General features: G+C 41.5%; 2 protein-coding genes across 4 annotated transcripts in view; one reads left to right on the top strand and one right to left on the bottom strand.

Moving 5' to 3' along the window:
- The window catches only part of LOC111861939, a 268,942-nt gene that overhangs the window by 123,392 nt on the left and 126,644 nt on the right, over positions 1 to 18,906 (bottom strand). For 2 of the 3 annotated variants that reach the window (XM_033750517.1, XM_023846923.2), the window contains exon 2: positions 7,589 to 7,672. The exons of the other annotated variant lie outside the window; for it this stretch is intronic. In XM_033750517.1, the coding sequence (XP_033606408.1) occupies positions 7,589 to 7,672 (84 nt within the window). The remainder of the gene's footprint in view (positions 1 to 7,588; positions 7,673 to 18,906) is intronic. 3 annotated transcript variants of the gene reach the window in all.
- The window catches only part of LOC111861972 (adenosine receptor A2b), a 159,166-nt gene that overhangs the window by 80,979 nt on the left and 59,281 nt on the right, over positions 1 to 18,906 (top strand). The gene's annotated exons all lie outside the window — the stretch shown is intronic.

Genomic DNA, 18,906 nt, shown 5'->3' with positions numbered 1-18,906 from the left:
TGCTAGCTACGGAGAGAAAATACTCGTACATTGCCACCCTAGTTACTGCGTTTCCATCTTGCTAGCTACGGAGAGAAAATACTCGTACATTGCCACCCTAGTTACTGCGTTTCCATCTTGCTAGCTACGGAGAGAAAATACTCGTACATTGCCACCCTAGTTACTGCGTTTCCATCTTGCTAGCTACGGAGAGAAAATACTCGTACATTGCCACCCTAGTTACTGCGTTTCCATCTTGCTAGCTACGGAGAGAAAATACTCGTACATTGCCACCCTAGTTACTGCGTTTCCATCTTGCTAGCTACGGAGAGAAAATACTCGTACATTGCCACCCTAGTTACTGCGTTTCCATCTTGCTAGCTACGGAGAGAAAATACTCGTACATTGCCACCCTAGTTACTGCGTTTCCATCTTGCTAGCTACGGAGAGAAAATACTCGTACATTGCCACCCTAGTTACTGCGTTTCCATCTTGCTAGCTACGGAGAGAAAATACTCGTACATTGCCACCCTAGTTACTGCGTTTCCATCTTGCTAGCTACGGAGAGAAAATACTCGTACATTGCCACCCTAGTTACTGCGTTTCCATCTTGCTAGCTACGGAGAGAAAATACTCGTACATTGCCACCCTAGTTACTGCGTTTCCATCTTGCTAGCTACGGAGAGAAAATACTCGTACATTGCCACCCTAGTTACTGCGTTTCCATCTTGCTAGCTACGGAGAGAAAATACTCGTACATTGCCACCCTAGTTACTGCGTTTCCATCTTGCTAGCTACGGAGAGAAAATACTCGTACATTGCCACCCTAGTTACTGCGTTTCCATCTTGCTAGCTACGGAGAGAAAATACTCGTACATTGCCACCCTAGTTACTGCGTTTCCATCTTGCTAGCTACGGAGAGAAAATACTCGTACATTGCCACCCTAGTTACTGCGTTTCCATCTTGCTAGCTACGGAGAGAAAATACTCGTACATTGCCACCCTAGTTACTGCGTTTCCATCTTGCTAGCTACGGAGAGAAAATACTCGTACATTGCCACCCTAGTTACTGCGTTTCCATCTTGCTAGCTACGGAGAGAAAATACTCGTACATTGCCACCCTAGTTACTGCGTTTCCATCTTGCTAGCTACGGAGAGAAAATACTCGTACATTGCCACCCTAGTTACTGCGTTTCCATCTTGCTAGCTACGGAGAGAAAATACTCGTACATTGCCACCCTAGTTACTGCGTTTCCATCTTGCTAGCTACGGAGAGAAAATACTCGTACATTGCCACCCTAGTTACTGCGTTTCCATCTTGCTAGCTACGGAGAGAAAATACTCGTACATTGCCACCCTAGTTACTGCGTTTCCATCTTGCTAGCTACGGAGAGAAAATACTCGTACATTGCCACCCTAGTTACTGCGTTTCCATCTTGCTAGCTACGGAGAGAAAATACTCGTACATTGCCACCCTAGTTACTGCGTTTCCATCTTGCTAGCTACGGAGAGAAAATACTCGTACATTGCCACCCTAGTTACTGCGTTTCCATCTTGCTAGCTACGGAGAGAAAATACTCGTACATTGCCACCCTAGTTACTGCGTTTCCATCTTGCTAGCTACGGAGAGAAAATACTCGTACATTGCCACCCTAGTTACTGCGTTTCCATCTTGCTAGCTACGGAGAGAAAATACTCGTACATTGCCACCCTAGTTACTGCGTTTCCATCTTGCTAGCTACGGAGAGAAAATACTCGTACATTGTATAACTGAAAAATCGTGCACTTCTCTTGATTTGCACATGATGTAAAACCGTACTACATATAAACAAGTTCACCATCCTAATAATAACACATCTGTCGGATGCAGGGCATCACAAATGACAGGCATTATTATCTGAATAAATGCCTAGTTACCTCTCATGAAACTTTGCAAACAATGTTCATTCTTTGCTTTCATGTGGGCTGAATGACGCACGCTGTTTGCAAGAGAGTACCGCTTCACTTGTCATTTTCAGTATTAAAGAAAGTTCAGAATGTCTGTAACAAACGCAGTATTTCACGCATTACTTGCATCTCCAGAAATGCAACATTTTGAAGAAATATTGTGAAATATTAAATATAATAAATATATTAAAATTTTCCTTGAAGCAATTCGAATATTTGCCGATTATTTCAATGGTGTTTTAATTTTAACTAAATGTAAATACAAAAGTAATACTGTTGTAGACTGTGATTACGAAGTCAACCTTCTTCTGAGAAGTGACGCCGTGTAGTCCGATAGAAGTTTCGAAGGAATATGCTGTCTCTATTTCAGAGTTGAAGAAAACCCAAGAATATAGTTATGCTTTGCTTGCAGCCTGATTCTTGTTGCTGGCTTCTTTGGCTTAGTCTACAACCCTGAAGATGGAGGCAGCATGTTCCTCCGAAAAGTCGATGAACTTCTACGGAACTACGCAGTGTTACATTCAAGAAGACACTTGTCCTCGCCTTTCTTTCGTTTACAAGGAAATTCTCCGCTCTACGCCTGTTAACATGAAAGATTATAAAGAACCAGGAACCTAAAGACAATCATTTATAGCCTTAAACTCTTTAGAGATGTTCCTACAAATATTAGTGTTATCACACACAGTAGGTCATTGAAATAAGGTTGTTTCTAATAATTTACAGGGAGCGTGTTTCAAGCCACCATAGTAGAACAGAGAAGTACGCTTCGAAGTAACTGAGGTGGTGGTGAGCGTGTTTACATAACGATTCAAACCAGAAGCATCAAACTTCAAAGCGTATTTAACATTGTTGCGTGAAAAAATATAGGACATCCCAAAATTCAGTTAACTTGCTAATGAAGTCTACACAAAATATTGTCACGAGTTTATGGCTCCGTGGCCAAAAATAAGAGGTTATGGGTTGGATTATTGGATTTATTAACAATTTCTTTTGCAATCTCTCTTAATCACAACAAATTACAGCGCTATTGCTAATATACCCATTTCAAAAATCACTAGGACACGCTAAGTATTCTCAATCTTCACTAGTCTTATCCTGGCAACGGATTTATAACAGTCCCACATATCAAATCTTCTTTGCTCAGGCTAACTCTGTTATATTCCTTTGTATCCCTTCAATTCTCATTTTCATACTTCTGACCCCTCGTTCTACGACTGACTGCTCAAAGTCAAAGTCAAAGTCACATTGCGACTGACGGTCGGTCAGTCAGTCAGTCTTGGTGTCGAACCCAATCTGGGGCTTATGACCAGATATTTATTACTGCTTGACAGTTTGTTGTTTTTGTGGGGCGCCCTCTCTGACGAGAGGGCGGGTCTGTCTTTTGTACTGTACTTACTGCTCAAGTCATAGTCAAAGTCACATTACGACTGACGATCAGTAAGTCAGTAAGTCTGGGGCTCATGACCAGATATTAATTATTACCGTTTGACAGTTACGGTTTTGTTTCTGCGGGGCGCCCTCTCTGACGAAAGGATGGGTATGTCTTCTGTATATGCTGCTGGCCCTTGCCAGCGCAGTCAGAGAGTCAGGGTCAGAGTCTGAGTTACTTTACGACTGGCGGTTTACCGCCAATCAGTTCGTCTTGGTGTCAGGCCCCTTGAGGACCACGACCAGAGATTCTTTTTCCACTGAACTCTTACGGTAATAGTCCTTATGTAACATCCTCTCTGACGAGAAGATGGGGTTGTCTCTTATGAATACACTTGACGTTTCGTCAAGTGTATATTTCCCACATATAACATGTTATCGAAATTCTTCTTTTTGCACTACACACAAGTCCTCTGTCAGTACAGGCTTTACGGAGCAGATCATGCCTAACTTACATATCTTATGATACAACGACAACTGAGTCATTTGAACGGTCATAAGCTTGACCACGGCCAAGTTAAGCCTCTTTATGTGGAGTCTCCACGCAGTCCTCTTATCGAAGATTGCGCCCAGGCATTTTACATGAATGACGAAGGGGATATTCTCTCCATCCAGTCTAAGATGACTCTGAGGGGGCCTCAGTCTATGAGAGAAGTAGGTTGCCTCAGATTTCTCTTCATTGATTTCTATGTTCCAGCGCTCACACCACGTTTCAATAGCACTGAGACCTCGCTGCAGCTTTCTGAGAACATAACCCTCTTTGCGATCTGTTGCATATATACAGGTGTCGTCAGCATAGAGACCTATATAGACATCTGGTGTTTGGTGCGTATCGTTTATATATAGACTGCAGTGTGGGGGAGAGAACAGAACCTTGTGACACTCTTGTTTGTATATCTCTTGGTGGAGACATTTCACCTTCGACTGAAACTCTGAATTTTCTCTGAGAAAGGAAAGAGCTAGTAACCTTGATTAAAATTATCGAAAATTGTAATGAAGATAATTTATATAGCAAGCCGCATATATATGTAACCCTTGCAACTGTTTACTGAGTTTATAGCGCTGCCTCCAAATGGCATTTGCATTAAATGCTATGTTTCTGAGCGACCTATGAACTCTAGCAGCCATTTTGTTGCATTAAATTAGGTACCATTTTTGTAATGACCATTATTATGTCTTTTTGTGATAGAGCTCCACCGAGTTCTGTCATGATCTGATGCACTACAGTGGCTACAGTGTCACGGTTAGATGAGCGGGGAGCCTGTACTGACAGACCTGTTTTCTGAAATTCATGTTGTGGCACCTGCTGATGCACTGCAGTGGCTACAGTGTCACTGTTAGACGAATCTGAGCCTGTACTGAGAGGCCTGTTTTCTGAAATTCCTGTAGTGGCACCTGCTGCTGGATTACAGCGGCTAAAGCGTCACTGGTAGCCTGTACTGATAGACCTGTTTTCTGCAATTCCTGTTGTGGCACCTGCTGCTGCTCTGCAGTAGCTACAGTGTCATTGTTAGACGAACTGGGAGCCTGTACTGACAGACCTGTTTTCTGAAATTTCTGTTGTGGCACCTGCTGCTGCACTGCAGTGGCTACAGTGTCACTGTTAGACGAATCTGAGCCTGTACTGAGAGGCCTGTTTTCTGAAATTCCTGTAGTGGCACCTGCTGCTGGATTACAGCGGCTAAAGCGTCACTGGTAGCCTGTACTGATAGACCTGTTTTCTGCAATTCCTGTTGTGGCACCTGCTGCTGCACTACAGTGGCTACAGTGCCACTGTTAGACGAGCTGGGAGCTTGTATTGACAGACCTGTTTTCTGAAATTCCTGTTGTGGCACCTGCTGCTGCACGGGTTGCCGGACGGTTTTCCCCTCTATCTGGTGGTGCTGGTGTTGATTGTCTTGACGCAGTGCAGCTGCGTAGGATTGCTCTGGTGAGGTGAAATTGGAGAAGAACGTCCTCCCAGCTCCCTTTGGAGCTCGCTGTGCTCTTCTCTTTTCGCATGGCTGCAACCTCGGTATGACGCTGGATTAGGTTTCTCTCCTTCTACTGGGGCGCAATTGCAGCAACTCGGCGTAGATTCTGTATTCAGTCAGTCAGTAAGTCTTGGTGTCCAGCTCCATCTGGGGCTCATGACCAGGTATTTATTACTGTTTGGCATTTACGGTCTTGTTTTTGTGGGGGGCCCTCTCTGACGAGAGGACGGATCTACCGTTTGTATATGCTGCTGGCCCTTGCCAGTGCAATCTTTCTCGGGTCTGAGTCCCTTGGGACTCGAGACCATATTTTACTGTCTCAGATTTGACACTTCCTTTTTCGTCGCCTCTTACGACTCGCAGGGTCACCGTGGAGCCGAAGTCGAAGACGAAGTCACATTGCGACTGACGGTCAGTCAGTCCGTAAGGCTTGATGTCGAGAGATATTTATTACTGTTTGACATTTACGGTCTTGCTTTTGTGGGGCGCCCTCTCTGACGAGAGGACGGATCTGTCTTCTATATATATGCTGCTGTTCCTTGACAGCTCAGTCTTTCTCGAGTCCGAGTCCCACGAAAAACACTGTCTCTCAACAATTCCTAAGGGTCTTCACCTATCCGTTGCCTAGAAATGGGCGTACTTCTATTGTTGAGAGCGTAACTTCGAGACTGTTTATTGAGCCGTTACATAGTAATGGTCATATTGTCACGATATTTTAGAAACGTTTTATTTAATGAATTAAAAACCATTCGAAATGAAATGCTCTATATCATACAGTTCTACAAATTGTCTGTAGGTTTAGATCTAAACAATTCCTTTAATAAGAGATAATTTTCTTAGTATAACTGATTTTTGGGACACTCTGTATTTGGGATTCTTATTTCTCCTTTACAGCTGAACTAACTTTTGACAGGAAGAAGAGAGCGAAGTTGGTTAATTTGTTTGTTTGTTTCTGAAGTGCCTCAAAACTTGATAACTATTAGATATTCGGTCAATAACCTTAAAGCATAATATTTACGACCCTAAATTCCATCAAGAACATATTACCCAGCGTTCTTTGCACCTGGTAAATAACTGAAGAGATCCCTCACATTGAAATTTTCGGCCGAATGTCACATTTTCCAGTCTATGTCCCAGTATAACTCAATTTAACCCGGAAGTCTAAACGGGTTTCTCGCCTGTTTACAGAAACACTTCTTGGTATAATAGAAAATACACATTCTTATTGATTTTAGGATTTCACAATTTTTCATTTCCGACTTTCATTTTGTTCCTATGTGTCTACATTTTTACATGTAGGCAGATGTGCTGACGTTTCGGGGTACATGATGCCTCCATCTTCAGGACCAAAGTTAGCAGAATGAATCAGTTTTCGTGTAAATGATGTGTATGTAGGTTGTGGTCCAAAAGACCCACGAGTGAAAGGGAGAAGAGGTTTGTTCCGGACATACAGAGGAGAAGGCGAGGAAATATTATTGAAAAACAGCGCTTTTAAGGACCACAAAACCTTCGTATACATACATGAAAACTAGCTCGCCCTACTCACTTCGACCAATAAAATGGATCCTGCATTTAGCTCCCAAACGTTGTCAACACTGACCACAATCACACAATGCACAGACCGGACAACTGAATCAACATCAACAGATTTCTATTAAGATAATGCACTTTTGTGTGACGCGTATTCCAGTTTGTTACGCATTAAAGGTAAGAGTAGGTCCTGGCAGAACTCAAACCCTATTTTCCTACTGACTCCTATAGATTTCCTTCTGTTAATGGGTTTACCGTGTCTGTGTAAGGTAAATTATAACATACAAATAAAATACTACAAGATCAGACCATTCACTTCCAGGACTGCATGAATTTGAAGAAAACCACACATTTCAATCAAATATATCTTTTAGTACTCTTCAAAATAATCTCTTTCAGATGTCACACACGTTTATGCTCGCTCATAAAATCGGTGGAAACACTTTTTGAACTAATTTTCATGTAATGACAACAATTCCTGTGTTATATTTCTTTTAATGTTCTCCGTGTTTTCAAATCTTCTCCCTTTCAGCGTGGATTCGATTTTGGAGAATAAGAAAATGTCTGATGGAGCTAGATTAGGAGAATATGGAGGAGGTGTTTTACCAGAAACTGCTGTGTTGTCACTAGAGTGTGAGGTCTCGCATTGTGACGCAAGAGGAACTGAGGTCTTACTCGACGAATTATTCGAACCAAACTAGGCACTACTTCGATTAATGTTCCTTACTCACCGTCTGACCTGGTGAAACAAATTGTTTGTGAATGATTCCTTGACTCTCGAAGAATCTGACCAACATCTCTCTGTTTCTTGAGTCCTGAAACCGAAATCCATAATGAGGATCTTCATAACTTGTACTCTTCTCCAAGTATAACTAGAATGATCAAGTCAAGGAGGATGAGGTGGGCAGGGCATGTAGGACGAATGGAGAAGAGGAATGCATATAGGATATTGATGGGAAAGCCAGAAGGAAAGAGACCACTGGAAAGATCAAGGAGTAGGTGAGTGGACAATATTAAAATGGATCTTAGACAGATAGGATGGGATGATAAGGACTGGATTGATCTGACCCAGGATAGGGACCAGTGGAGGGCTGTTGTGAAAATTGTAATGAACCTTCGGGTTCCATAAAATGCTGTCAAATTCTTAAGTAGCTGCCGAATTGGCGGCTCCTCAACAAGGATTCAGCCCCATGAGTAAGTAAGTAAGAAATCGAAATCTGTTCTTGTCAATCCTGTATTAATTTTTAATGCTAGTGGGGTGGGACTAAGTCCCTTGTACTGCGGCCACTTCTGGCCTATTGTACCAGCCCCAGATGTTAGGTGAGGGTGATTGTGGAGCAATTGGTGGAATGAATATTGGCAGGGGAAGTCTAACTACTCGGAGAAAACCTGCCCCAGCGCCACTTTGTCCACCACAAATCCCACTTGACCAGACCAGGGATCGAACCCGGGCCGCCGCGGTGGGAAACCAGCGACTAACCGCTTGAGCTACGGCACGGCCCTTAGATCTACTTACTTCACTGGAAAAGAAAGTACGCTAGAAATGGGAAGCACCCAGTATTCATACTTGTTCTGGCCAGAGATTTACAACATGAAAGTCATGTTAATTGAATAGCAGAACATTATTCCGTACCGTAACTTGTAAACTCCGACACGTAGGCTTCACGTAACGTGCATTCACCGCATGTCGTACCCCTACGTGTATATGCGAGTCGTTGTGTGGGAGGTTGGCTAATAAAACTTAGAAATTGGATTCTACAACGATTCATCTCTATTCTCAACGCTGATGACGCTGACCTAGGTCTCCCACGAACCTACATGTCCCACTCTCCAAATCCCTATGTCTCCGTGCAATTAATTTCAGTCCGTTCGTTTCACACGCCTGTAATAAGGCAAAACCAGATATGGACCCAAAAGCCAGTGACGTAAGTCAAACACTTCCTCAATTTGCGGTGCGTATATACTATACTGACCCCTCCACCTTATCGTGGTGAGGGTGTTTGAGTATGCCAAGGACCCTGAGAGCTATACCAGCGGTAGCGTAGCTACTGGCAGGGCCTCCCTTGCTGGACAGGTCAAAGGGTAGGCATCAGACGAAGAGAGACACCGAAAACTGATGCCGGAAGCAGCGTCATCAGCGGCGACTTGAAGCACAGAGAAAATGATGCTCGAGATGGTTCAAGTTCGTATAGCAACAGGCGTGACCAGAGTGGTTTGAACGGCTGTTGTACTGCGATGTGGAAAGCAAATGGAAAAACTACCACATTATCAATATTCCTGGATAGTCTCTTTCCAAAAACAGAAGATCGCATTAAGTGGAGAAACTGTTTTGGAAGAGGCTGTGGACCTGTCATCTGACAGATTACTGATGAATGAATACTATACTGAACCGACTACATAAATTTCACTTACTTCAGCTAATACGCTGGAATCTGGATTATGTAGGATTTGCTTTTCCTCAAATTTCAATTCTCACTCAATACTCTCTATACTAACTCTCTCCAAACACATATGTCCGGTAGTCAGACTAACGTTCTGTATGCAATGGTCCCAAATGTGCTACACACGGCTCATCTCAGGTTTCTTGAGTTCTTCAGCCTCACAATATTTGGCGAAAAATAAAAATTATGAAACTCCAGTGAAGGGCACTTTTGAACACTATTCGCCTCTCAAGGACATGTTTGCTCCTCGGGTTAGATATACAGGATGATTTTAATTATTGTCGGGGTTTCCGTGGCTTATAATTTTCAAATCGGCGGCAAAACTGCTTAAGGAATATGAAACTGTATCTCAAAGAATTTTATTACTTGTAGAATCAATAATGCAGAAAGCTAAACAACATAGGCGTATTTCGTAATACGTACGATATCCAAGTGGTATTCAATTTCCCTCCAATTGTTCTCGGTACTCAAACCCCTTATAGGTGCAGAACAATACTAGCCTTTTGAAATTCCTTTAGCCAATATCGGGTAGCATTATCTGAAGGTGGATATTTCCATATTGAGTTCTGTAACGACGCTGCATTTTGATAACGGACTATGTTTCGAAAAACAGAAGCAAGCAAAAATCTTTCACTTCCTCCACTCTTGTCTGAAGAAAGTCAACATCATTACGATTAATCAGCGAGTAATAATAACATATCCCGATATAAATATGCCACTTCTTCAGGAAAAATTCTTCGTTGCGAATTTAACCCTGAATGTCCACTGCCTCATCCAGTAAAGTACAAAATCCAGACCATTCTTCGAGGAATATANCGGTTAACACCACTTATACACGGTGCCAAATCCCAGAAGACTGCCTCCTTCATATATATTCAAATATATTTATACACATCTTTTTAAGCATAATTTCAACACCCAAAACCGCGCTATATAATGTGTTTTATTCTGATTGTCCTTCATTTTTCGTCGTCGTTTTAATATTGATGCTTGCATACGGAAATTGCAAGTGGAAATCCAAATGACAGTTCAGTGAACGTCAAGGCAACAGCCGCTATACACAGATTTTGTCGTTCAACTATAGCGAACACTGTTGTTTCGCTTTCGGAAACTAATATAAAAAACAAGAAATTTGCTTTTGATGAATGTTGTAATTTCAGAGCATAATTGGCGGCTTCATTGACTCCGATTCCACAAACACAGATAATACCACTGCGGAAACACAAACAAAACATAGTGACTTTGTGTATGGGATATCATTATAATTTATTGATAACATGGTTAGCAAATAAAAAAGAGAACTGGAAAATTGTAATTAACTATGCAACATAATTAGAAAAGTTATAACTGTCTGGTTCAGAAATGTTAAATGTCTGTCACTGAATCTGTTCACATTGTAATAAATTGCCGCCGTAATATCACTTCTAGAAGTTTTTTGAAGTGTTCCTCTTTTGGTGAGAGTAATACACAAAGTACTAACTTGTTAGGTCATTTAACAGCAAACTGCATCATAATTTGTACTCATTTTTTCCGTCTATAATGCAACAATGTAAATTTAAACAGGGCGTTGAAATATAATATTAAACATACTGCAGTAAGCAGAAGAGGAAATACAAATTACAGAACTCAGATTCTTTTGAAATTTGCTTCATGTCTTTTCAGATTACCAATTTTATGCTGCCATTATTATTATTATTATTATTATTATTATTATTATTATTATTATCGTCATCATCACCATCATCATCATTTATCATCATCATCACGACTATCACCTTCAGTTTTATTACTCCACTAGTTACATATCTATTATTACTTACAATTCAAAATAAACGGAAATAATGGCAATTAGAATAAGTACGAATCATGAGCAGGGAAGACAAATGATAGAAATTAAATGACTAATACGAGTATTTTTTCCCCTTGGCACTACAGCCCCAGTGGGCCTAGGCCTATCTCCATGAACTTCTCAGTCTACTTCGGTTTTTCTAGATCTTACACACTCGGTAGGACTCCTTGGGCGGGTGATCAGCTCGTCGCAAAGCCTCTACCTGTACACAAACACAGAAAAACGCACACACACACAAACTAAACATCCATGCCCTGAGTGGGATTCGAACCCACGATCCCGGTTTCCAAGCGAGCGAAGACAGTACATGGCTTAGACCGCTCGGCTACCGTGACCGGCTCTAATGCGAGTATACTGGCACTCAATTTCGCTGCACAGTAAGTTACAATAATCTGCAAAGATTCACTAAAATCTCTAGGACTAAAGCAGTCTTGTGGCTTGAAAAAAGCAAATAGAGAGACGGGGAGGCAAGTGAAAGCAAAGAGTCTCACATATTTTTTTAAATGCGTCAAAATACTCATACTCATACGTACAAAAATAATTCTTTCTTTAGAATTTAAATTATACATAATTTATACAGGGGCATGCGGTAGGATAATTGGTTGCTATAAACCGGAAGCTTGCGGGTTCGGTTCCCGATTGAGTAATTGGATTTTTCAATTGACCAAATCCTTCCAGCCTCACTATGGCCCTGGGCTCGATTCAGCCTCTAACAGATATGAGTACCAGGAACCTTGGTGGGGGTAAAGGGCGGACGGCGCGTAAGGCTGACAACCTCACCACCATCTGTGAGCCGACTGTCTAGAAAATGTGGGAGCCTCAACTTATCATAACACTATGGATCTTCACGGCCTGTGTCAGGGATATTTTTACATTATATTTTTAAAACGAATTCCTTCATAATACTCGAAAGTTCACAAATAACCACCACTGGTCAATACCCTCAGTCAGACGAATCCAGTTCACAAGCCTATCCACTATTCTTTAAGGTCAATATTAATATTATCTTCCCATCCAAGCCAAATTCTTCCAATTGCGGACTTCCTCCAGGTCTTCGTGAAGAAAAAGAAGGAAAACGAGAGGCAGAATATTAAGGGAGTATGCGTGATTGCATGTGGCTGTTGCTATAATGCTGTACACATAAGTCATACCAAGTCCGCTCAAGAGAGGATACAGAAACCACTAAGACGAAGTATTTCTAGAGCATTCAGGAAAACGAGAGGCAGAATATTAAGGGAGTATGCGTGATTGCATGTGGCTGTTGCTATAATGCTGTACACATAAGTCATACCAAGTCCGCTCAAGAGAGGATACAGAAACCACTAAGACGAAGTATTTCTAGAGCATTCAGGAAAACGAGAGGCAGAATATTAAGGGAGTATGCGTGATTGCATGTGGCTGTTGCTATAATGCTGTACACATAAGTCATACCAAGTCCGCTCAAGAGAGGATACAGAAACCACTAAGACGAAGTATTTCTAGAGCATTCAGGAGCGACAAACATTAACTTTTTCTGAGTGCTTTCGTAACATTGTTTTATAGCAACCATGTGAAGTTACACAGAGGAACACATCTAACTTTCTTGCAATTGCTTCAGGGGCTCTGTTATTAAAGTCTTCGAGATACGGCGGAGAGAATAAGGGTTGCCATGCTGCTCCAGTCCCAGGAACAAAGAGCGATGCCATGTGTTCCTAAGTGCACACAGAAATGTATGTAGCTCCAGTTATGACGTAGTCAAAGAGAAAAGGAGTCGAGAGATGTATTCCAGACTTGAGTTCTCCTTTTGTAAGAAAAGAACAGTTTTTAGTTTGGTTATTTAAAGACGTTGGCATTGTGTGGATTACAGTTTCGATAATAGGATGATTCAAGAATATAGCGCAGTCGGTGGAATGAAAATTGATAGGAGAAACTGTAGTATCCAAAGACAACTTTACCCAAAGCCACTTAATCTATATAAGGACTAGGATCGAAACCCGCCAGCCGCGATGGGAAACTGTTGTTCGGCCATGAAAATAACGCTCTATGTAGAGGTTGTGTCTGTCCGTCTGTCACTCTCTGACCTAATTTCAGCACAGAAAACAGTTGGGCAGTTATTTTATTCTACAAAGGAAATTTTCATCATTATTGGACGGACAATTTTTACGTTCATCTATTCTGGCCCCTTATAAAATCCAGTCTACTTAAAGCTTTAAGTGGACTTTTTCATTTATATCACAAACCGTTAATAAAATGTTATAAACATACCTAAGTGAATTATAAATGGTTCTGACTATGGTGGATAACACTCAGAAATACTTGGTTTCCGGACTTTGTTCATCGTGCAGTATTCTAGAAACTAGAAAACACAATGTTTCGTATACTGAATCTGTTTCCGACCTCAGGTGAGTTACTGTAACAGAGTTAACTTCAATCACTGGACAATCCCTGTCAGATTCACGGAAACAGATCCAGTTTTCCGAAACATTGCGTTTTCTAGTTTCTAGAATACCGGACGATGGACATAGTCCGAAAACCCAGTAACTCTAAGCCTAAGTAAGCTCAATAAACTGGAAATCAAGCCTTAGGAATTTAGTGTACCCTATTATTGGGGGACTGCCTCTTATTTTCTTTAGACTGTTTTCCTGGGGTACGACATCGTTTATCTAGAAGCAGAGGGTTCTTCCAAAACGTTGGTAAAGTTCCACTCTCACATAAACGAATTAACGGTCCCTGTGGTTAATTAATTAAGCATCAAACCTGAAAGACTTGTGGAAGAGTGGATGTATGGATCCATCATTCTTAACCTCGGCTTGGATCGAAGCGAGTTTTCAGCTTCAGGACCTGGATACTTTATTTCGCGGAAAGAGCCCCAGGTACCCCTTGGAGGGGAGCCTGTGTGAACTCCACAATCGGTCTGGAATCTATTAAGCAACTACAATCAATACTTAATATTTTATATGGGATATCCATGGCATATGCACAATCCCACTGAAACTGGTGTCAATTTCTAATTTAGAAACGTGCAATAAGCAATTCAGTAATCTCTATCCGTATTAAACATGGTCACCTGATTATGGTCATTAATTGAACGGAGCATGTAGTTTTAGAGGAATCGGCAACCGGTAATAATTAATTATGTTTTCTATTAATGTTTTAAGGACAGTTTATGAACAATAAGGACATTGCAGAGAGACAACAATATATGATTAAATCATCTGAAACCTTTCGAATCAAGAGAGCCAAGCTAAATTTCTGCCGGTCACGGTAGCCGAGCGGTCTAAGGCAGTGTTGGCCAACCTAATACATCTCGAGGGCCAAATTTAGTTTATAGAACACCATCAGGGGCCAGATACAGTGTTTCTTTGAGAAGAGTGGTCGGGGAGTATTGCCCCCCCAAACTGAATCAGTCACAACCCGTGTAAAAACAAGTGCATTTAAACCTATGTATTAAATTTTACGTTGCACCAATAATATTAAGCCGATATTGAAAATTTCACCAATAGATTTTATTGCCTTCTATCACTTCTACCCCCAGAGCATTTTTTCTTAAAGAAACACTGGCCAGATCATGCCTTATGTTTATTTTTATATATGCCGGAGAAAAATGCAATTATAATTTAAGAAAGAAAAATAAAATGCTTTGAAATTTGCAATTACTTACCATAAAAGAGCACAAATTCCTCTTTCAGCAGGGATGAGCACAAAAGGCTTTCAATCATAGTTTTTATGGTCTAATGATTATACCTAAATCCTCATATACACACTGTTTTAATGAGAGCACTGTGGTTTCGTAAAACTGGAAACCAATGATATAAAATCCACTTCTAATTGTGAGGTTGCCACTCGAAGAATATGTGATAACACGACATCTGAAAGTCTGTTCCTGTTCTTAGACTTTACATGCTTCAGCGATGAAAACGCTGTCTCGCATATGTAAGTACTTGCAAAAACAGAGCAAAGTTTGAGAGCCCAATTTCGTAACAGTGGGTAACGTTCTGGTGAAAGCAGTTTCCAAAAGTCAATTCCAGTAACCTGAGATGTGTTTAAGGATGGGTCACATTGAAGTTCACAAAGCTCTAATTGCAGATGACCTGGCTGAGATTCTATATCACAATGTATAGGATTACTGAATAAAGAAATATCAGGTCGAAAGCTTTCAAAATCGTTAAATCGTCGGTCGAACTCTGAAGACAAATCTTCAATAATTTCAGTGTAGTCCCTAAACTCCAAGCCTTCTTCTTCTTCTGAGAGTTTCCGACAGCAAGGGAAATGTAGAAGGTTATTTTTGTCCAATGCAGACTTAAATAAATGTAGCTTTTTACGGAAACTGTCAACAAAGCCAACCATCTGACATATTGTCTGCTTCTTGCCTTGCAATTGCAGATTCAGGACATTCAAGTGTTGAGTGATATCGGTGAGAAAGGCCAAGTTTCTCAAGAATTCGACGTCTTCGAGATCATTCTGCAGTTCAGCAGAATTCGTAACCTCTTCTCTTAGGAATGTTGCTATTTCATGACGGAGTTCAAAGAACCGTACCAGACATTTCCCACGGCTTAACCATCTTACTTCAGTGTGCAGAAGCAGGTCCCCGTAAGCAGAATCCATTTCTTCCAAGAGGGTCAGAAATTTTCTGTGAGTGAGTGATCGATTTCCTCCTCTGATCAAATTAGTAATTTTTGTGACAGTAGCCATGGTGGTAGACAGTTTAATTGATTTGGCACATAGAGCCTCCTGATGTATAATACAATGCAAGGTAGGTACAGTAATTTGATTCTGTCTTAAAAATCCAACAAAACCGCTTATTGTCCCTGTCACTGATTTAGCGCCATCTGTTACTACAGAGGACAATTTTTCAAAACGGCCGAATTCCTCCACTGCACTCTTAACAGCGTTAAAAATATCGACACCTCAAGTTGTGCTGTGTAAAGAGCACACTTTTAACAACTCTTCGAAAATTGTAAAATCTTCCTTAATTGCACGAACAAATATCAGCAACTGATTAGTATCCGAAACATCTATGCTTTCGTCGAGAGCAACTGGGAAATAGGAACAATTAGCGATTATGTCTTTCACATTATTAGATATCTGGTTGCTAATATCTTCCAGCCTCCTAGTAACAGTCTGTTTTGAAAGGGGCACTGTTTGAAATTTGTTTCCTACCTTATTTTCATTGAAAGCTTCTGCCATCTTCATCGCACAGTTCTTAATTAATTCACCATCACTTAACGCTTTTTTAGCTTTCGTTAGTTCATATGTCACGAAATAAGAAGCCAGCAAAGCTTCTTCTTGTTGTTTTGTTTCATTGGTAAAAAGAGATTTTTGCTGGAAAAGTTTTTTCTCTAACTGATCGCAGACTACTTTCCTTGATTCACAAGAGTGTTTTCTGAACTTCTGTTTATGATTTGTCATGTAAATAGTCTTTAGGTTGTACTCCTTTAAAATTGCTAGCACTTGAAAACATACTAAACACTGTGGCTCGTGGTCTTCATTTAATATAAAAAATAGTCATGTTCCCACTCAGATTTGAACGCCATATTTTCACTATCAACTTACCTCAATTTACTATTTGACATGCTGTATCACTTACAATAACTTCAAACACAATTTTAATTGAAAAACAGTTCTACATTCACTCCGTGATCACACTTCCATTTCTAAAATCGCACTAACTGGGAGACATTTCTGCTAAAACTGGCACTTAACAAAGCCAGAATACCGAGAGAAACGGCAAACATCCCATCCCTGCTAACAAGCTGGGAATGGTTATTATTTTGAAGGTGTCATAAATCCTTCACCACTACGGTCTTCCCTTCAGTGTCATCTCTCTACAGAAGTAGGGTTGGGGGACTTGGAATTTCCATGACATGAACACAGTTATTAGAAAACAGTTTGAACTGTCCAACTCGGTAAGAACGTATACAGTCAATTGCAAAATGCTGTCAGCTAATGAAACGTCCTATTAAAAACTGAATTCTATGCCAATACAGCTGTGAAGTTAAGATTTTTGAAAATAAACCTGAGACTTGGCAGGGGGCCGGAGTAAATCAAGTCGCGAGCCGGATACGGCCCGCGGGCCGCCAGTTGGGCATTGCTGGTCTAAGGCATGCACTGTCTTCGCTCGCTCGGAAGCCGGGATCGTGGGTTCGAATCCCACTCAGGGCATGGATGTTTGTGTGCGTTTTTCTGTGTTTGTCTACAGGTAGAGGCCTTGCGACGAGCTGATCACTCGCCCAAGGAGTCCTACCGAATGTTTAAGATCTAGTAGACCGAAGTGAAACGGAGAGTTTCATGGAGGTAGGCCTAGGCCCAAATTGGGGCTGTAGCGCCATAGAAAAAAAGCTGAATTTCTACCCTGAAGATGGAGACATCCAAAAGACATGATACGACTATTTATTGCCCTAAAAGTCTTGAGTTTCATTGAGTTCAAGTGTTTTCCAAACGCTTTCTTTCCCTTGTTGCCTATCACGTCGGTAAAAGTAAGCAACGGTGCACTGAGTTTAGTTAATTAAACACAAGACAGGAATGACATTATAGAGGGAGAAGAAATACGGCCTTCGGCATCGGATGGGGGTGAGTGGTGCACGCCTCGCCTGTCACATCCCCAGGGAAGGACCCACCAGTACCCATCGGGCAGAAGACCAATGGGCAGCAGATGCGATGAGGACGCCGTGGCGAAAAGAGAACTGTCCGCCTCTCCTGGCATCAATCCCTGAATCTCCTTGTCGTCAAGAACATAGCCTCGTCCCTCTACCAACTGAGCTACGTACTGACCTCGATGTCAATTTATTGCTACTTGGAGTTAAATACGGGAGTTGTATGGGTGACAGTGGTTTTATGTGAAGTCTAGTAACTGTACATAAAGCAGCCTCCGTAGTCTAGGGGTAACGTTCCCACCTCATGACTCAAGGTACGCGGGTTCAAACCCGGCGGAGGGAACAAGTCCTCCGGGAGGGACTTTAAGCCGTGGGTCCCGTGTCGTAGCTTTACGGCACGTAAAAGAACCTCATGCCTCAAGGAGGTCTCTGAACCAAATTACAAGGATGTTTCCAGCCCAACAATAGTCTCTAACGTCTCAGATAGATGGGAGAAGCATCTAGATACCGCTGAGCCAGTAGAGGCCGAACTCGCTAGCTGAGTCGGGACTGATGGCACACACCAGTATCGGTAGGGTATAGACTGGTAGAATATCACAGGGGGACATACTCGTACAATAGACCACTGGTCGCGGTGCATGGGGAAACCCACCCCCTCCAATAATAATATTAATAATAACTGTACAAAAACCTTAAATTATCAAGCTGATTATCGTAGCTGTAACGTTATAGACTCGCATTCCGGAGGTACTCCTTTCGAATCTCGGACGGTATACAGGCTATTCTGTGTTTTTCCGTTGTTTCCCTATGACCCGATTAAATTAGATGCAATCTGTATAAAGCCATACCCATTTCCTTCTATATCCTAATTGACTTCTTATCCTACAATCCGAAGCTATGGTAACTAATAATGGCGTCATAAATGACCCACGAAAAGAGAAGTTAAATTCAGCCAGTGATATACGCGATTACTGTACTGTACAAGTATTCCATAAAATCCATATACAGGGTGATTCACGAAGTTTTACCCCGGCTTATGGTACATATTCCTGGGGTTATTTCCTGCAAAATTTCCTTATAAACTTGTGGTCGATTTTCAATAGTTACGGAGTAACAATGGATTTTCGAAACGCATCATTGTGAATGCAGCGCTATGCCCCCCCCCCCCGACTGGGCGACCATGCGTT

This window comes from Cryptotermes secundus, unplaced genomic scaffold (genome assembly GCF_002891405.2).
Source record: "Cryptotermes secundus unplaced genomic scaffold, Csec_1.0 scaffold181, whole genome shotgun sequence".
NCBI classification, from domain to species: domain Eukaryota; kingdom Metazoa; phylum Arthropoda; class Insecta; order Blattodea; family Kalotermitidae; genus Cryptotermes; species Cryptotermes secundus.
This window is presented reverse-complemented; position numbering and strand designations above follow the sequence as displayed.